The 19,278-nt window shown below is 50.7% G+C and overlaps 6 protein-coding genes across 6 annotated transcripts; 3 read left to right on the plus strand and 3 right to left on the minus strand.

Moving 5' to 3' along the window:
* Positions 1 to 1,497: 1,497 nt before the first annotated feature.
* Positions 1,498 to 3,738, plus strand: N7539_009473 (putative transporter; the record flags this gene model as incomplete). The annotated part of the gene is made up of 6 exons (XM_056939068.1): positions 1,498 to 1,649; positions 1,737 to 2,704; positions 2,782 to 2,910; positions 2,979 to 3,076; positions 3,129 to 3,301; positions 3,366 to 3,738. 6 exons carry the CDS (start codon positions 1,498 to 1,500, stop codon positions 3,736 to 3,738), a joined length of 1,893 nt encoding a protein of 630 aa, XP_056785790.1.
* A 141-nt stretch (positions 3,739 to 3,879) lies between these two features.
* N7539_009474 (25S rRNA (adenine2142-N1)-methyltransferase) lies at positions 3,880 to 4,731 on the minus strand (the record flags this gene model as incomplete). The annotated part of the gene is made up of 1 exon (XM_056939069.1): positions 3,880 to 4,731. One exon carries the CDS (start codon positions 4,729 to 4,731, stop codon positions 3,880 to 3,882), a length of 852 nt encoding a protein of 283 aa, XP_056785791.1.
* A 395-nt stretch (positions 4,732 to 5,126) lies between these two features.
* N7539_009475 (60S ribosomal protein uL23) lies at positions 5,127 to 6,205 on the plus strand (the record flags this gene model as incomplete). Its single annotated transcript, XM_056939070.1, has 4 exons — positions 5,127 to 5,148; positions 5,518 to 5,570; positions 5,731 to 6,017; positions 6,118 to 6,205. The coding sequence occupies 4 exons, from the start codon at positions 5,127 to 5,129 to the stop codon at positions 6,203 to 6,205; spliced, it is 450 nt and encodes a 149-aa protein (XP_056785792.1).
* A 983-nt stretch (positions 6,206 to 7,188) lies between these two features.
* N7539_009476 (Tim10/DDP family zinc finger protein) lies at positions 7,189 to 7,671 on the minus strand (the record flags this gene model as incomplete). The annotated part of the gene is made up of 2 exons (XM_056939071.1): positions 7,189 to 7,355; positions 7,572 to 7,671. The coding sequence occupies 2 exons, from the start codon at positions 7,669 to 7,671 to the stop codon at positions 7,189 to 7,191; spliced, it is 267 nt and encodes an 88-aa protein (XP_056785793.1).
* A 362-nt stretch (positions 7,672 to 8,033) lies between these two features.
* Positions 8,034 to 8,855, plus strand: N7539_009477 (BUD31 family protein; the record flags this gene model as incomplete). The annotated part of the gene is made up of 3 exons (XM_056939072.1): positions 8,034 to 8,208; positions 8,432 to 8,562; positions 8,712 to 8,855. 3 exons carry the CDS (start codon positions 8,034 to 8,036, stop codon positions 8,853 to 8,855), a joined length of 450 nt encoding a protein of 149 aa, XP_056785794.1.
* Positions 8,856 to 11,303: 2,448 nt separating this feature from the next.
* Positions 11,304 to 13,639, minus strand: N7539_009478 (forkhead box transcription factor; the record flags this gene model as incomplete). Its single annotated transcript, XM_056939073.1, has 2 exons — positions 11,304 to 11,968; positions 12,019 to 13,639. The coding sequence occupies 2 exons, from the start codon at positions 13,637 to 13,639 to the stop codon at positions 11,304 to 11,306; spliced, it is 2,286 nt and encodes a 761-aa protein (XP_056785795.1).
* Positions 13,640 to 19,278: the final 5,639 nt, after the last annotated feature.

The raw sequence follows: 19,278 nt of genomic DNA on the forward strand, positions 1-19,278 counted from the left end.
CATATAGGAAACCATCAGTATACAAGTACGCTTCTACTGACGAAGAGGTCTGTTTACGAATGATGGATGGTCTCAACCTCAGGTTGGTGGCCTCATCAAATCAACCGACAAACTGATTCGAACACTGTCACTTGCTATAATTATGGAAGTTCATCGCAATCATGAGCAGCTGATCGACAACTGAAAGCCCGTGGTATATGAGATTGTCCGACACGCTGGCACAATGCCTGTCTACATGAGATTGATAGAAAAGCATTGCTAGTGCTGAAGCCGCCAGAGGAGCATCTCTGAGTAATGTATAGAAAAGCAACCAATTCAAAAACGATCTCTGTGATTTTTACTACCTGACCTACATACATACCCGCTTCATGCGTGTCACAGATTCGACATGTGCCGACTACTCACTGTAGCCCTATTATCTCCCAGGTACAGTATCACTATCGGCTCGAGTCCGTGTTCTTTGGTAGTTGGTACTGTACCTGAAGGACTGGGGCAATGATTACCTTGGAATCACATGACCGTGAGCCCTTCACTCCCGTCTGGCCGGAGGTCCACTGGAGGTCACGGACTCATTGGCGGTCTTTGAGACTCGGATCAGTTACAGTAGTATTGTCACTACTGTGCCTTTCACACTACTACCGTCATCGTATGCACGTGCAGATAAGCTAGAACTTATCATCACTGCCAGCCGTTGGTTGAGTGAGACTGCATGTCATCAAACCACATACGAACAGAAACCTTTGTAACCTCCATCGCCCTCGGACTTTCTCCTCATGTCTTGAATTGATTGCCTCACCGTGACCATTCCCTCGACTGTGATCCACAACCCACTCTAACCTCCGACCGTGGCTGGTCTAGACGGGGTAGTGCAGGTCTGCTCGGCGCCGATCGCCAACTACTTGAGATGCTCAAGTTTGTTGCTTTCCTCCTCGAGAAATAAGAATCTGCAGTTGACCTCGTGAGATCCTCTTGCCTTCCTCTCGACCCTACTGCACCCGTAGACATGCGCTAGGAGAAGTCTTACTCTTCGGTCGCCTCACTGATCTCTTCGTCTCGATCTATTCATTACATACTCGAAACCCTCCAATCTGTGGCGCGAGAGTCAAAAGAGCGCTTATCAGTGTTAGTGTACGCTTCAACCCCACAATACGAGACACTAATCGGAGCTAGGAGCTTCCTTCTTGTTTTCGCGCCGATTCGCTCCTATCTTTCCCTGGAATACAACTTGATCCTCGAAGACCTCCAGTAGAACTCATAACAAAGTTTTTGTGTACAAGTCTCTTCGCCCAGTATTCATCTCTCGTCGGTCAAAGACAGGGGGCAGTTTCACTTGCAAAATCAGTGCCTTCTGTCCCGTTCGGGTGCACTTTCCCGTCCCAAAGGCCAAGAACAGCTCGTTCAACCTTCACCGCGGACTCCACCCGCTGCGGTCGCCTGCGACTCGGCACACGACCGTTCGAGAAGATTGAGGGGTCGCTACAAAGCATTTGACCGTCAATGGCACCTGGGAATTCAGACGAGGCCATAGGCGAGGCGTCAAGCTGGGGTTCATCACGACTTCCGTCGGCTGTAGCAGCACACTCGTACGACGCGGATCAGCAAAATCGGGGAAATCAAATTTCCGATCTGGAGAACCTTGGGAGAGTCAGGTAGGTTGTTGAATCGCAGATGGGAGGAGTGTCATTGCTCAGCTTGTCGTCGCGATAGGCATTCATCTTTCTAACTATCCATCACAGATCGTCATCTTTCTCTCGCATTCGCCAAGTCGGTGGACCGAACAGTATTGACAACTTCGCACGCTCGTGGCAAAGAGCAGCCCAATTTCCGGAAGTTCTCCCTCGGCGCTCGTCATTTGTCTCGGCAGATCTCGACGATGACCTTGCTATCGCATCCGGCTTAGACAATGGCTCGCGAAGCTCCGCTCCGTGGGGCCGCCAAAGCGACAACGAGCGGCCTTTACTGTCTGAGGATTCTGAAGGAGAAGATTCGGAACAGGAGGACCTGAGCGCACCGGGTCGGCCCCGCAAGCATGTCCCAAGCGCGGGTCTCCTTGCCTCGTCTTTTGACAGAAGCTATGCTGCATCGTATGGCACGATCTCATCTCGTGTGAGCGAGTCAACGCGCCGTAATGCGATTCAGTTCCACCGAGAGCATCAGCAGTCCCACGCAGACGGCACTACAGACCCTGATCGACAGCCTCTCATTGTCAAGCATGTGGAACACGAGGATGGGACTCATGAAGACATCATTCTCGGACAGTCGACTGTGCCTCAAACGATCTTCAACTCGGTGAACGTGTTGATCGGTATTGGCCTGCTGAGTCTGCCATTAGCCATGAAACACGCGGGTTGGGTGCTGGGATTGTCCTTCCTGATTTACTCCGCTGTGACAACCTCGTATACCGCTCGAATTCTAGCCAAGTGCTTGGATGTAGATAAGAGCTTGGTGACTTACGCTGACTTGGCATATATCAGCTTTGGTCAGCAGGCACGCCTGGTGACAAGTATTCTGTTCTGCCTGGAGTTGCTTGGTGCTTGTGTGGCGCTGGTGGTTTTGTTTGCAGACAGCTTACATGTCCTGGTTCCAGTCCTCGGTCTTCTTGAGTGGAAGATTGCCTGTGGTCTGGTGCTTATTCCCTTGAACTTCCTACCGCTGCGTTTCCTCAGTGTTACCAGCATATTGGGAATCGTCTCTTGCACATCCAGTAAGTCTCTGATCTTGAGATAGACGATCTGGACATGATCTCGACTAGGTGACGAAACCTGTGCTGACTACAAATAGTCGTTCTCCTCATTTGCATTGACGGGTTGATCAAATCCGATTCCCCGGGATCTTTGCGGCAGCCTGCAAAGACTTTCCTGTTCCCAGAGAATTGGGCAACTTTGCCATTGAGTTTCGGTCTCATCATGTGTATGTTGCTTATGCTGATGCTTCGGGTCTCTTCACCCACCCCAACTTTTGCTAATTTCAAAATCCAGCTCCGTGGGGCGGACATGGTGTGTTTCCCAACATCTATCGTGACATGAGGCACCCAAAGAAATACGGAAAGAGTTTGTGGTCTACATACATCTTCACGGTTGGTCATTCGTTGTCAATTATAAAGACTACTGAACATGCGCGCTGACCAGGTCAAGTTTTCTCTTGATTGCTCCATGGCCATTATTGGCTGGCTCATGTTTGGAGATGTTGTTCGTGATGAAATTACAGCAAATGTCCTCAGAGTGGACCAGTATCCACAGGCCATTTCTGTCTGCATTATCATGTTCATTGCAATCATTCCATTGACCAAAGTTCCTCTGAAGTAAGTGGAAAAGTGTTTATCCAATGACAGGCAAGCATAGAGTATTGGGCTGACTGCGTCACAGTGCACGCCCTCTCGTGGCCACGTTTGAAGTCATCTGTGGTGTGGCAGCCGGGCCTGGCTCCGGCGACCATCAGCAAGGCGAGTCAATGCGAAAGATGGGCCGGGCCGCCGTTCGTGTCTTCACTGTAGCTTTGATTGTCGTGTTGGCGGTGGTCTTCCCTGCCTTTGACCGCATCATGGCCTTCCTCGGATCATTCCTCTGCTTCACGATCTGCATCATCTTCCCGCTGGCATTCTACTTAAAGATCTTTGGAAATGAGATTCCCCGGCGTGAGAGAATTCTCGATTGGTTCCTGCTGATCTCGTCCACCATTCTGGCGGCGATAGGAACTGTCTGGGCATTCTTGCCGCGGGACATGATCGCAGAGAATTGAGGGTTGAGGTCGTGAAAGCTTGTGTGTCTTTCCTCAACCCTCTGTAATGGTGGGCTGACCGTGTGTGGATATGCATGGCGTGATGCAATGTGTTTATAATGGCTTTCTTGTTGCTTTTGATGATGATGATGATCTGTGATATCACCCCTGACGCAGAATGATGGCAAAGTTGTTTCTCTTAGCGCCGGGATTGAGCATTTCCTTTTTGAAACTGCGCGTGGCAGATTGGCCTGTGTAATGCCATAGTTGATAGATCAACTTGTTGCTGCGCTTGCTTTGCATCAATTGAAAACCCAGACTGGACAAAATGTCGAGTAGACGATCCTCGGTCACGTAGCGTGAATTATCCACACATGCAACAGGAAGGACAAAGAACAGCGTCGGCACAAAAGTGATTGGAGATTGGGCTGTCAAAAACTCGCGACAACGCTTCAGCATGTCACCTCGACCCTCCGCATCGGGCACATAATTCAAGACCAGAGAAAGACTCAGAATATGAAACCGCTCAGCATCCGACGCAGGCAACGGACGTTCCATGAAATCCTGCTTCAGAATCCCCGGTTCCTGCGAATTCAAATCAATCCGAGTAACATCTAGTGCCGGCGTCCTCGAACAAGCATTCTTCGTGCTTAGCGCGCCGACTTCCAAAACCCGCAATTTGGGCAAATCCGGCTTCCACTGTGCTAACTCAGGCTTGATCCAGTCAATGAGGATCTTGCTGGAATCGCCGCCTCGGTCCAGGGATTGCCCGAGCTTGCTGGCGATCTGATAACTGTCAAGACCGCCATTGGCTTGGATTTGGGCATCAATACTACTGACTCTTGCGGTGTCGCCGGCCTTTTCGGCTTGGACGCGAGCTTTCAAGAGTTGGTGGTGGGAGCGGATGAGGTTGCGGGTTGCTTTGGCTGAAAGTGCTGCTTGTTTGGGCTTGACGGTTGGTGGTCGGCCTTTCGATAGAAGGCTTGGCCGTTTGGAACGGCTTTTTGGACCCATTCTTTGAGAGAAATTCAATGACAGAGTTTGGGGAGTCTTAGATGAGCACAGGGTTTATCAATTTCAACGGTACCCCCGAAGTGGAACACCCGCGATCAATGCACATGAGCTCATACACATTCTCAACTCCGAATTAACGGATTCCCAATTTTCTTTTGTCTCCATACACCAAAAGAGACGATCCATTATCGGGTGGAGCTCCAAGTCATGTGACTGTAATGTCTGCATGTCTAGCATGACTAAGCTGCTTTGCGGGCCCGGTGGCCGGCCGCCAGAACTGACCGCCTGAGATCACCTGACCCACACAGTGGTAGGGTTTTCGCTTAGCGAAGCCACTCCAAATTGTTCGAACTTCGACACTGCGACGACAATCACAACGACAGCGGACGACAGCCATGGCCCCTACCACCAAGCAAGGTACGTTACGAATGACCTTGCCTCTATGCGTTCTACCATATTATGGAAAATTGTGCGACCGCGAAAATTCGTTCTGGAGAGGTTGAAGAAAAAGAGGTGGATGGACACGACAATGTGTAATCTCGAATCCCACATCGTGTGGGCTTTACAATCGCGCGGAAACCCACGAACACAAGAAACCGGCGACGACATCAACGACAGCAACGACAGAAATCGACATCGGCAAGGATTGAAAAGATGGAAAAACTTCACTCTCTGGAATTGAATTTCTCGATTGGCTACAATTCGCAATCTACACACATTATTCGGCCTTTTTTTTCGACACCTCTTGTGCCTGTTCCGAAAACTGACTTTGAGTGCGTCTGACAGGCAATGCCTCCCGGGCTAACGCTGCCGCCAAGGCAGTCGTTAAGGGCTCTTCCGTACGTTTTCACCTTTTTTCCTTGCTCTCTATGCACGGCCTGCCGCTCTCCACAACCATGTCTCTTTCCCGACTGTCCATGGTTGCGACGAATGGCTTTCCGAATCACCCAGGAGTTCAAATCTAGCAAGGTCGAACTAACACCTCATGCGAACAATTAGCTCCACAAGGCTCGCAAGGTCCGCACCTCGACCACCTTCCACCGCCCCAAGACCCTGCAGCTCTCTCGGTCTCCCAAGTACCCCCGTGTCTCGGTCCCCCGTGACCCCCGCATGGATGCTCACAACATCATCCTGTACCCCCTGAACACCGAGAGCGCCATGAAGAAGATCGAGGAGAACAACACCCTCGTCTTCATCGTTGACGTCAAGGCCAACAAGCGCCAGATCAAGCAGGCTCTTAAGAAGCTGTACGACGTTGACACCGTCAAGGTCAACACCCTTGTCCGGTATGTAACAATCTGCGCAGCGCCGGGCATCTCTGCTTTTTGCGCATGGCAATCTTCCCTCAGACCAGGTTTCCACATGCTAACTTTCACTGTTATCTAGCCCCGACGGCTCCAAGAAGGCCTACGCCCGTCTCACGGCTGATGTTGACGCTCTGGACATTGCCGCCACCAAGCTGGCTATTGTCTAAAATTGGAGATTTAGGAAATTGAATTCTTTGGGTTTAGGCGAACTTTGTTTTCCACCGTGGTGATTCTCAATACCAGCCAGCACCTTGGCTGTTATACGCGGCAACGAGGGCTGAATGATACAAAAAAGAAATACTTCTTGACATGATTAAATAAGCCAACCTCGAGTCGTGTCTGCGTAGAAATGGTGTGAATGTGTTTGGCGGACGGAGAACGGTGCTCAACTGCTTCTGCCTTGGCCTTTCGAACACCCATGTAGAACGCATTAATTGGTCTTTTTGTCGCACGACAGAAACGTAGTCGAGGACTCGCACCACGTCACCCCACGGACACGGTTTCGAGAACACGCTCTCAGATTATTCTGCCAAGTAATCATCCATCTGTTAACACTTGCACCACAGCGGCCTCAAGTCTGTAAGCCGTGATTGACTATACTCCAAATGCTTACATGCCAGAAGAGCTCTCGCTGCTGCGAGCATGTCCACGAATGATGATATATCTACCTCTCTAGAAATAGTTCACAGACAAAGCTTTTTCATTCACTTTGATAATAGTATACAAGAAACCCGACCATGCTCTTCGATATAATCCTCGGTTGAAAACATCCAACCCAATCATCGGCAGACATCGGCTGGCAAAAAGATGAGCAATATAAGGCCTCTAATGTATCCTTCTATAAAGACACAACCCCGGTATAGCCTTATCAGATCGACGGACGAGGAATTGAGCCTCCATCACTCAGATCTACAGTCACACTTTCTAGAAAGGAGACGAACAACCAGAAAGAAGGACCAGAAAGAAGAACAGATCGCTTCCACCAAGCGCGGCCTCGTGTAAATTGGCCCTATTCCCAATAGCCCAGACTCGAAACAGCTGGTCCAGATTCGATACCAACAGCTTTTCGCCGTTGCCGATCTTTTCCCGCCCCTGTTCTCGGGTTTCATGTGGCTCCCGATGCATTATATGAAGAACCGCGGCAGTATATCTACTGGCGCATGCTTCCCAACTTCTGCAGAATCAACAATTGTGAATCCATCCATCGGTCGACGCAGTTCGCGGCGCAAGCTTCTTCGGTTCGGTCGAGGGTGCCAGAAGAGAAGCTCTTGGCGGAGGTGCACTTTTTGAAGCAAGTCTCGTTCAAGGAGTGGACGGCTGTGAAGGCGCGAGAAGACAATAGTTAGCAATTGGCTTTTTGGTCCGAGGAGCTTCGAGCATGAGCTGGAGGCGGTGGTTTGAAGAGATGGCATGTGAAGGGTCATCCTTCGATGAAGAGAAAGTCGAACACAAGGCAACGAATGTGAGCGGGAATTCGCATGGAACAGGTCGCTCTTGTTTATTCCGACGATACTACGTCGAGGCGCAACTTACTCTGCTGGATAGTCGCCTTCTGCTGCTCGTTGGCGAGTTGTTGCTGCAGATCAGCCTTGTCGGCATCACTGAGCTTGGAAAGGTCAAGAGAGGGGTCCATGGTGATGTGTGTGTGTATGAATATGGGTGCAGAAAGTTCTTTGAAAAACAGCAAATACTTATTCAAGGACTGGTTAGAGGTGAAATGATCGCGGACTTGACCTCGAGCTGCGCCCCGGTCGATCCGCGGAAGTTCGCTCTGCCCGCAAAATCGGCGAGGCGGTCTGCACCGGCACAAAAATGACGCGGAACTGGCTCAAGCGGCTTTCGTCGAAGCCCAACTGTCTTGAAGGTACAACTCACTCGGGTGTTTTTTTTTTTGCATTTAAATCTCCACGAGAGTGTGGGCGTTTACTTGAGAAGAAATATCCAAAATCGAGTGAAATCAACTCAACGCGAACACTATTTTTTCATCCCGCCACCATGCCTCCTGTCCGCACCGCCGCTCGCAATCGCAAACCCCCACCAGCAGGGTTCGATGATATCGAGGATACTCTGCTGGAATTCAACAACAAGATGAAAGATGCCGAAAACGCATCTCATGAGGGGAAGAAGAAGCATGAAGTTCTCTGGCCGATCTTCCAGATCAGTCACCAACGTATGTGGAAATCCACTTTTTGTCTTTTGCTGCTCTCCGTCGCGTATGAGCGCACTTTTGCGCGGAAGCCTCAAACTTTCCAAGGGCCGGTTGACTTGCGATATTGTGTCGCTGGGCCCCTCTGCTCGATTATCCATCTTAGCTCTTGTGCCAGCGATTGTTTCAGTGTTGCATGATACGTTCGTTCATGACTTGAAAACTGACATGATCCGTCTGCTTCCAGGCTCTCGATACATTTATGATCTGTACTACGAAAAAGAAGCCATCTCAAAGCAATTGTACGACTGGTTATTGAAGAACAACTATGCTGATGCAAACCTCATCGCCAAATGGAAGAAGCAAGGTTATGAAAAGGTGAGTCGAGAGAAGCATCATTCAATATTTCCTCGCACATTCCCCTCATACCATACCTTATCCCCAGTCCGGTACTCGCGATCCCTTGACAATGTGATGAACATATTTCCATCAAAAACAACTGTACTAACCTACACCACATGACCTAGCTCTGCTGTTTGCGCTGCGTTCAAACCAAGGAAACGAACTTCAATTCCACATGCATTTGCCGTGTACCCAAGGCTCAATTGAAGGATGAACAGTCTATTCAATGTGTGAGCTGTGGATGCCGTGGCTGCGCGAGCAGTGATTAAACAGGTGTTGCGTCGGTCGTCCACCGTCAAAATCTCCCAACGATGTACAGACTAGCAGCATGGTATTCCTCATTCGTCTGGCGCTCCCTACGAAAGATTCTACCTACAAGATGGGCTTTTTTTTCTTTTGCAGATTGGGCAAAAGAATGACTCTGCTGAGAATAAGTCTCGTCGGGTCAGAGAATACCCATGGGAGACTTGGACTTGGACTCGATACTCGGGACTCGAGGAGACTGGTTGCGCAGCTGTATGAGCTGCAAATTCAAAGTCGCGGTCCCCAAAATCTCAGTACCAGCCCAATCAATCCAAGCCACCATTCGATGCCAAAAACTGACAGAAAAAAAAAAAGGCAGCAAAGCAACCCGAGGTCTGAGGATGAGTGCATGGAAAAACAAACAACACTCACTCCCGGGCGAAATGAAATGGACCGCTTCGAACCAGCTGGGACTTTCCTACTTCCTCCATTTGGGCCGGAAAAAAGAAACAAGTCCGTCCTCTCGGCGTCTCACGTTTGCCCCAACCCAAAGCAAAAAGGAGACAGACCTTTTTCTTCTATCTGGACTGCCTTGACCTGCACAGTGCAGTGTGCACTGCGCTCGTCTTGACGTCTGAGCCTTCGATTATACCATTTCTCTTCCGATTCATTAGAGCAAGCGAATATAATAAAGCACTGGCAGCATCTCGCAGACGGCTGTATTTCATTCTGATCTCCTTGTCTTTTTTTTTCTCTCGTTTCCAATAAGCTGTCGATTATTCGGAAACAACCCGCGAAATGTCCATACTAGATCCTCGACACAATGACCTCTACACTCTATACTCTACTGCAAAAGAAGACGCACGTCCTATGGGGTCCATACTCCGCCTGCACCCTGCAGAACCAAACAGTAGAACCAAACAGCAAAGCACAAGCGCAAATAACCCTCCACTTCCACATTTCCCCGTCCCCCTAGTCCTACATTTGCAAGTCCAGGTCCAATCGTCGCCCCATACGCCACCAACCACCGTGTATCTGGCTTCCACGCCTACATGCCTACGCTATTGTGGTCTTTGTGCTTTGAACATGGACGACGGGGCTTGTGGCTTGTGCCTTGTGGATTGGGGACTGGGATGGCGTTCGTGATAGGGTTCATTTTCTTAGTCACGGGCGTTTGGAGAGTGCCCTTGATTTGGTTGATTGTCTTAAGATGTGTTGATGTATTATCAAGATTGGACTTTTCCTTTTCCTACCGCGGGAAAAAGTAGAGGGTTTACAGGAATTGCGCATGTAAATAGCAGGGGGAATCATTCTCAAATTAAGTTAAACTAAAAGCACAAGTCATCGATAAAACGGAAACAAAATCCAATAGCGCCGCCGATAATATGTCGTCATCAGTGCAACCAGCCCAGAAACCCAATTTTCCAAAGCCATGCCGCACGCCTTGATACCTTTGCGTCGCTATTGTCGGAATTTTCAAAACAGAAATCAAAAAAAAGACCACCTGGGCAACAGATTCATCGAGGGAATTTCGCATATGTGGAAAGTCGGGGACACAGTGGAGGGAGTAAGGGGAAAGGGGGAAAGGCCAGTGAGAAGGGGAAGGTGCAAGGCCTGGGGGGGGGGGACCCAAATGCATAAACGCAAAAACAATCTCGGGGTCCCAATGAGTGAAGAAAAAAAGAACAAGAAAAAGCAAACTAAAAAACCAGCGCTTGTTCGTATGCGTCTTGACGTCGTGAAGAATGTCGTAGTCAGGCCTCAGCTTGTGTGTGTGAAAGAGGCGCGAATCAGAAAAGGAACGTAAACGCGAGAAGATATCCAGATCAAGATCGGTCAAGCCACCCAAGACTCGGTGGAATGATGAGGATAGATGTCGAGAATCGACAAGGGGGGGGGGGGGGGGGGGGGTTTCGGATGAACCCACGAAACAAGCAAACAGGTGGTGTCTACCTGCTGTGATTTGTGTTCATATGCCAGAGGCAGTTGACAATGGCCAGAAGATGACATCCGGATTGACAATTGAAAAGCATGTCGGCACTATGACCGATGGAAAAAGACAGGACTCAAATGTCCAGTAAAAACGCCGGGAGACAAGGGGAGCACAGCTCCTCGACGAAGGCCCAAAAAATGCGCCAGGTGCAAAATAATCCCGGGGTATCAAAAAGGAAAGCAAGGTAGTAGTGAACAATCAAATAACCCCAGAAAAAACTCACTACCACGTTTATCAGGACCCAAAAAAGTTGCACGAAATGAGAGGATGGTGGAGGGGAATCAAGCGGACTGGACAACGTAAGGAACCAGTCTTGAAAACGAAAAATCAACGGATTCAAAGGCGATAACGCAAGAACGCTCGAAATAATCCAAAGAGCTGGACAAAAAAACAACAAAGGCGGAGACTCAGGAACGGGGAAGGGGTAAAATCAACAACCACAATGGCAGAAACAACAACAAGAGTCAAGACTCGGTCATGTTCAGAACATGGTCGTCTGACTGCGACCACTCAATTGAGGTCGTGCTTGAATAAGTTTGTGTTTCAGCGACTCATCCTTTTTCGAGCCATTGATCTTCTGGAAGCCCTGCAGCAGATCAACGCCGTCGACTTCGCTGTTGCTGTCGTTGTTCTCATCAAACAAATTGAAGGCAAACAGGTCTTCCTCCTTCGACTCACCCAGATGTGAGCCATCAGGCAAGCGAGAGGGGGACGCGGGTGGAGGGGTCTTGATGGGTTTCCAATGATATGGCTGAGGCCCGCGATTAAGAAGTTTATCAAGCTCCTCCATATCAGCAAGGGGATGACTGAATCTTTTGCGACTGAAGATGGGGATTTCTTTTCTAGAAGACACACGGACGGGCGATTTTTTGTCATCGGCATCATTGGCATGATCATCTTCCGTACGCGGGTCTTGATAGACCTCAAAGCTGCCTCGAACCGGCTCATCGGTGTCAGAGTCGGAGTCGCCAGCCAAGCCCAAGGACTCTTCGAGGAGAGTAAACGCCGGACTCCAAGGAACGGTATCATCATCCCCAAGACCCAGCTGTTTGATAGGAGAATTGACCATGCTCTGAATTCTCGCGCGATGATTGCGCAGATTGGTGTTGGGCGAGACAGAGGGGGAGGTCGCGCGGGCTTCTTGAACTTGATGACGGGGGTCAAGGGAGGGGGAAGCATGCTCACATGTGGCTCACTTGGACGAGGCGATGATGCAACCTTGGAGCGCATCTTCGGTTGCGAGGCACCCTGACCGGGACTCATCTCATGCGACGAGCTGCGGATCCGGCAAATCTCTTCCTCGGCCCGCCCGCGATTGATGCGAGGCTGGTCAATGTCTAGATCCGAAGTCAACATGCGAGCGGCTTTGTTAGGCCGAACCACGGACGATTCCAGTGACGAGTAGTAGCCACTATCGTTCATCGAAATGGACTTGCGTTTGCGCGAACGCTGGGCAGGTGTAGGTCCCGCCTGGTGTGTGGGCGTGGGAGGAGTGCCCGCACGAGAGAATCGAGGGGGAGGAATGGGAGGAGAAGAGCGGATCGTTTGAAGAGGGGAAGATCTCATAGCCGCTGGGCGTGGGGGCATCGCGCACTGCGGAGCTTCGTCTCCGGTATCTTCCTGCAATGCAGGGTCTGATGCTGGCAACGTGGCATCCGAATCCAGATCTACGACATGGAATGAGCCTGCCTTGGATTGTGAGAGTGCCGATGGTGGCGGCGGCAGCAAATGGGAAGGCTGTCGCTGCCGCTGCGCTGGTTGCTGGTGCCTTTGTTGCTGCTGCTGCTGCTGCTGCTGCTGCTGCTGTTGTTGTTGTTGTTGTTGTTGTTGTTGTTGCTGTCGCATAGGGGGAGGAGGGACTACCCAGGTTGTGGTCGTGGTCGCGCTGGGTGGCTGAGAGATCAGTTCACGCGGCGGAGCCGCAGGGACCGGGACACTGGACATGGTGGCGCGTCGAACTTGCTTGTGATTCTGGAACGGCTCCTCATGGCCGGGTTTGATGATCCAGTAATTGCCCTTACCAGGATCATCCTTGGGTCGCTCCTGCTTGTCGAAGGCCTTGTTGAGGCTCAGGTTGTGGCGGATGCTGTTCTGCCAGCCGGCATCGACATTCTTGTAGTAGGAAAAGGTGTCGGAAATCCACTTGTAGATTTGCGCCAGGGTCAATCGTCGGTTGGGTGCGCGCAAGATGGCCATGCCAATGAGGGACGCGTAGCTGTATGGCGGCTTGGTGCCGTCGTCCTCGATGGTGGGCATCTGGTGCGATTCAGACAGTCGGGTGGTCGACGCATCATCGGACTTGGGTCGCTTGACGGGACCCTCTCGCAGAGGCGCCGCGTCCATCAGCTTGCGCTTCAAGGGCGCCTTGGCTTCATACGCTGGTGGCGGAAAATCGGCGAAGCTACCGTGCTCGGAGTCATCCGCACGTTGCGTCTGCTTGGAGCTTACGGTGGCAGTGGCACTGGAAAAAGTGGTGAAGAGAGCGGTCTGATGAGGCATGGAGGACTGCGCAAAGTTGGGATAGGAGGACTTTTTGGCCGGCGAGTCGGTGGTGAACAGAGGAGGGTTTGGCGCAGTGATGGGCACGAAGCCGAGTTTCTGCTCGGCGGATGCGCCTTGCGACACCAATCCAATGGTCGATGATGGCCTGTGCGTGTTGGAGGGAGGAAGCAGTCGATTCTCCATCATGGGTGGTTGTGTTGGTGGTAGCGGTGAGGGGTGTAGATGGGGCTGAGATGTCATCGCGGCTTGGGCAGCTGAACCCAAGGCCGGGGCATAGGTGGTGTAAGCAGGGAGCATTGGACGCGTCGAATCCATGGTATCACAGGTCGCAGACGTGAAATTAGACCACACTATGAGCACCGAGTGATCCTATGACGCGTCAGGTCAATACCGGGATCAAACGAGGTCCGACGTGGGAGATGGGGAACGCGCAGGCGGCGCGACGAGGAAGAGCCAAAAGTCGAAGTCGCAACGGGCGGGAATCCGAATAGCACCAAACCTTTTGGGGTGGAGGGGGGGGGGGGGGGGGGGAATGGCGCGGGCGTGGGTGAACTCAGCCGACGGTCGGGTTGGGTTGTTGCCCAACGGACGGCTGTGTTCGAATGTGAAGGAGTCGTTACACAAGAAGGTGTGGTCGGACGCAGAGAGGGAGTGGAACGCTGGAGTGGAATTAGAGTCTGGGTGATTCCTTCTCTTTTCCTTTTCGTGTTTTGGTTGGTCTCGATATCTCGTCTTTCTGGGACGGTACAAAGTCGATCGGGTTTGGGCGGTCCCGTAGTGGAGGGCACCAGGTCGATTGTATGGAGGGTCAGCGTTGGGCCACCAGGCGCTAAGAATCGACACGTCCGCCGTGGAAAGGCGAATCAGCGGGGGACGGAGGCGGCCAAGTGGGAATCTCCACGAGATGGATGCTGATCCAGAGCCGCTTGAATCCTGGTGATGGGTCGATCCTGTCAAGGGATTGGATTGCGACTTGACGATGCGCGCGCGAGAGAGACTTGCGTGTTCTAACGAGGATGGGGTGTTTGACGGTGACCAGATTGCGATGGATGCAAAGTGTGCAGATGCCGCAGGACTTGAAGGTGCAAGTGTTGGTGTACACGGCGGTCTCGAAGTGATGTGTGTCAGTGTACTGGTACTCGGGTACCGAGTGAAGCGATGGGTGGGAGAGTGGGAGAGTGGGAGAGTGAGAACACTCCGTCGTCACTACTATCAGTGATGGAACTTTGTACGAGACCGGTCGAGCCAGTCAAATGGACAGATGGACAAAACCGAGGCTGTGGCAGGATGAGAAAAGTAGTGAAGCAAGTCAAGGCGCCTGGGATGGATGAAGATGGAGATGGAGAGACTTTGTCGTTCGATGTTCCTTTTGGGAAATCTGGAACCGACGTCCTTTTTGTCTCTCTCTTTTTCTTTTTTTCTCCGTTCTCCTTGTTCTCGAAACGAGCCTGTCCTCGTTTTTGCTTTCTCTCTTTTTGTTCAAGTACTTTTCTTTTCTTCCTTTTTTTTTTCCCTTCCTTGTGAGGGAGTGTTCCAACGGTGCAGTTATGAAAAGGGAAGATGGATTGAGGGATCCTTTTTGGGAAGTGGAAGTGGGGGACCGTAGTTGATGAAAATAAAAAGTGGAATCGGTGGAGGAGGACAGATTTGATGGCTTGACCACTTCTGGGCGGTCCAGATCCTGGATGGCCCTGTATGCTTGGTATGTGCCGGTATGGTCAGAATGTATTCAGGGTGTATGGACGCGTCTGGAGGACGCGTCCTCGTGGCGGAACGGGTGGTTTTCATCTCGTCACATGTGACGGTACCTGTGTTTGGACGACGTATGAAGGGATTGGCGCTCCTTGCTCGCAGGCATTCATCAGGCGTCGATCCACGAAGCCGACTGGTTCTCAACGGCGGGTGGAGTCGAGCTAAACCGGCTGAAAGGTCTTTGAAAGGGACAAAGAGAATATTCCAAAAAAGGAATAATCCATCATTGACTCTCAAGGGTGAATTTGAATGGATTATCGTCCTGTGATCAAGTTATGTGGACTGGTGGACTTGAGGTTGATTCGTGATTTGCATGCCTCTACGTTCTTCACTGGTCTTGTCTTGGCCCTGTGTGACTGATTTCTTTGTTCTTCTTGACAGCTGGTTCCAGTTTCCCTAATTTTATTTCCCGAAGGACCTTTTCTTATCCGTGACTCTTCGAGTCCCTATGAGTCTTCGACGTCCCGTTGCACGCTTGCACGCTTGAATGGGGACGCTTGAATGGGGACCACAGGAACCTGCGTCCATGGTCCGATGTCCACGCCTCCATCCACTCGTACGCCCGTCCGGCACACCAGAGTGATGGCCCTGCAGCTGGACGGAGGATCCACTTGGAGTGTGATCGGAAGTCTGGCTGTCCGCCCGAATCGCAGTCTCTCACTGGGCACTCTTGTACGCTCTCGACCACGCTGCGGACCTGCGGGCACGATGGATTGGATATGCACAAGTCTATTGACTATATACTATAGGTATACTATAGCTATAGTATAGTTATACTGTAGCTATACTATGGTTATACTATGGTTCTACTACGTGTCATAGACTATGGAGTATATACTTTTGCCATGACTGTCATGGTCATGGAATAGATCCTCCGAATGTACGGAGGTGTATGGCTTTATTGCGCTACATTCCAATGTTTCTGGAGTATCCTTCGCTAGTCTATGACGGATCGGTGGTTCATCCAGTACAGTGGCACACTTGTTGAGCACGTTGTGTGCCAATGTGCTTGATTCCACGGTAAACCGGTCAAGTCAAACCGAGAATGTGGAGTGTACTGAGGGTGTAGATGATGAAGTACCATCATGCCCCCAGTTCCCAACTCTCTCTCGCTCTCCGTTCATCCAGAGTGTCGCGGTCCCGTATCGGAAGGGGTATTCACCTGGCAGCTCCGATGACGATCGATTCATGATTCTATCGGAATCGCAGTGGGACACGGCACGCCGGGCACGCCGGGCACTGGACGCCGACAGTGGGCAGTGGGCAGTGGGCACATAGGTACACCATTACTAGTTCCATCTCATCATCTCCTCATCTACGATCTTAGTCTGAAGATTTACCCATTTGTCGATCCTCTGTCCACTCTGGATCCGCATCACTTGAAGATTTCCGCTCTGCTTGTGGGATTGGTGGGAGTGCCATTATTTGCACTTATTGTACTACAACTAGCTTATGACTAGGGAGGCACTGGTAGCCTGTAGGTATGTAGACAAGGCACATACTGCAGGAGATCTATTATCTAGAACTCTTTTACTAGACTCGAGCTCCTCACCTCAGGCCCAGACCACTGTTCATCCTTCAGAATGTACTTGTCACTTGTTACTGAGCACTTGGCCAGTTAGTCGTAGCACGATCAGTACCAGCAGTCCCGCCCGAGAAGGCCATCTCTCGGCCTCCCACCTGCAGTACGGTACCAAGCTTGACCGTTCAGCCTCGAGTTGACCTGACCCACTCGAGCCCTCCCGTCTTCGTCTTCCCTGTTTAGTCATCCATGTAGCACTTAACTTAACTAGTTATGTTAACTAGTTAACTGACTGACTAACTAGTGCTATCCCTCGCCTTGGAAAAGACGACTATTTCGCCGCCAAGGGTCGAATGTCCCCGACTCCCACCTGTATTGCACTGCAGTACTGCACTACTGCAGTCTATACGACGTCAAACATCCTACGATCCTATCATCCGACTACTACTCCATAGTCAAGACTGTACCCCTCCCTTTTTATCCTCACCCACCACTTTCAAACACGTACAAAATCCCCTCGATCCCTACATGGCCGCCCGGGTACCTGAATCCAATCCGTGGGTTCCGACTCCAGAGTGCCAAGAAGAGTGGTGTGGTGGCGCCGGTTCACCCAACCGTTTCCCCTCCCCACGAAGCATGTGCAAGGCACCCGACCCGGACCCCGGGACGGTAGGCGATTAGGCAGGCAAGGTAAGGTACAGACTGTATAAGTGCTTCGAGCACACCAGGTACCTTATACTCTATGTATCTAGGAACGCGCACCCAGAATTGGATAGTAGAATTGCCCGATTCGTTCGGATTTTGCGATTACTTTGCGTCACTTTCACAACTGTCACATGGTGGGAGAGGGTTGGAGAGAGGACATGCAGAGTCTGGAAACCAGTACTGGATATGCCGATATGGTCCTTTACTCTCTGCTCTACTCTCTGCTCTAGTCTCTGCTCTACTCTCTGCTCTACTCTCTGCTCTACTCTCTGCTCTACTCTCTGCCCGTTGGAAAAATCTCGGACCAGCCAAGTCGGGACTGGAGACTCTCGAGAACTGAGAGGGGTTCCTCAAACCGGGTTCTGGGCTTGGATAAACTCTAAGTTGGTATGGAGGTCGTGGACAGTGGATACTGATTACTAGAACTTCAGTGAATCGTACTAGAAGAGTAGAAGACTAGCAGCTGAAGTAGTAGTAATCAAGACAGTCCCGCACTATCCCACTCTCTTGATCCAACCATTGTACAAGGTCGCGCTCAGTAGCAGGTATTGCGCACAAGTCCTGCGGGTACTTGTTCCATCCAGTCGATCGGGGATCATCCCCATGCATGAGATTGCTTTTTATCCCGGATTGTCGTGGCTGAGAGACAACTGTAGGAGTATAGCGATCAACGCCATGTAACACGTTGTCCGACGGCCGAATCACCATCCCCTCCCGGCCTTCATCAACGGTGGCATGAATTAGCCTGGAAGACTCTACAGCAAGAGTGTGGTACCGGTAGTACTGGAAGCTTCCAACCTCCCAAGGCCAGACCCCATCAGCTCCAGCTCCAGCTCCAGCTCCAGTCCCGCCGCAACCCCCCCCCCCCCACATCTGCCGGGATTCAACATCAATGACATCATCCATGTCACAGATCTCCCAGTTTTTCATGTCCGTCCGGCGTCCACGTCCCGCGCACCACCGAGTGTGCGAACTTGCCACTGTGGTGAGTTTTTGGATCCCATCCAGGACTTAGAACCCTTGTGACTCTGCCTTTGCAGTCTCGGTCTCTCTCGCTGTCTCAGGCGCCCGTGTCCCGTTGCGCATGTCTGTTGGGTTTTTCCCGGTTCGATGGTTTCCGATCTCTGCCATTCTCTGGAGCCTTGATTTGCGGGAGATTACTTCCAGAATTGAGATTTCTATTCTTATCAATTGATCATTTTATCAAGTGATCATTTTATCAAGTGATCATTTTATCAATTGATCATTTTATCAATTGATCATTTTATCAATTTGGGTACGTTAAGAGTGTAAGACCAAGTAGGTAGTAAGTACTAAGTAGTAAGTACTAAGTAGTAAGTACTAAGTAGTAAGTACTAAGTAGTAAGTACTAAGTAGTAAGTAGTAAGTACTAAGTAGTAAGTACTAAGTAGTAAGTACTAAGTAGTAACTTGCGTAATGAGCGATTGCTTCTAAGTTCTAGACGGGTCAACATTTTCCGTCTATGATCAAGGAACCTTCTGACTAGGATTACTGTACTGGTCCTAACTCCTATCAGAGAGACTGCCGACTCAAGCCAGTCCGTAATGTCCGAGCTCGAATCATGAGAGGTTCAGCTTCTTATCATTTCATGGTACACAGGTACCGTATCGATTGTCGAGATCTGGCACATTTGTTGTAGAGAGGTAGTATTCAGTATTTAGTATTTACTTTCTACCATCTAGTATCTACCATCTAGTATCTACCATCTAGTATCTACCATCTGGTATCTACCATCTAGTATCTACCATCTAGTATCTACCATCTAGTATCTACCATCCACTATTCGATCTACCATCTCCCCCCGTCTGTCCCAGGTGCCCTAGATACTGACTCTCCCTCATCCTCCAATCTCAGTCAGTCTTTCGTACTCCATGGTCTGCAGTCTGCAATCTTCCAAGTTAGACTGTGGTCCTATACCTTGGTACCCTTGCCTCCACAAAGGAGCAACATTTAC

This window comes from Penicillium diatomitis (assembly GCF_028827545.1).
Source record: "Penicillium diatomitis strain IBT 30728 chromosome Unknown utg000017l_segment0_segment0, whole genome shotgun sequence".
NCBI classification, from domain to species: Eukaryota; Fungi; Ascomycota; class Eurotiomycetes; order Eurotiales; family Aspergillaceae; genus Penicillium; species Penicillium diatomitis.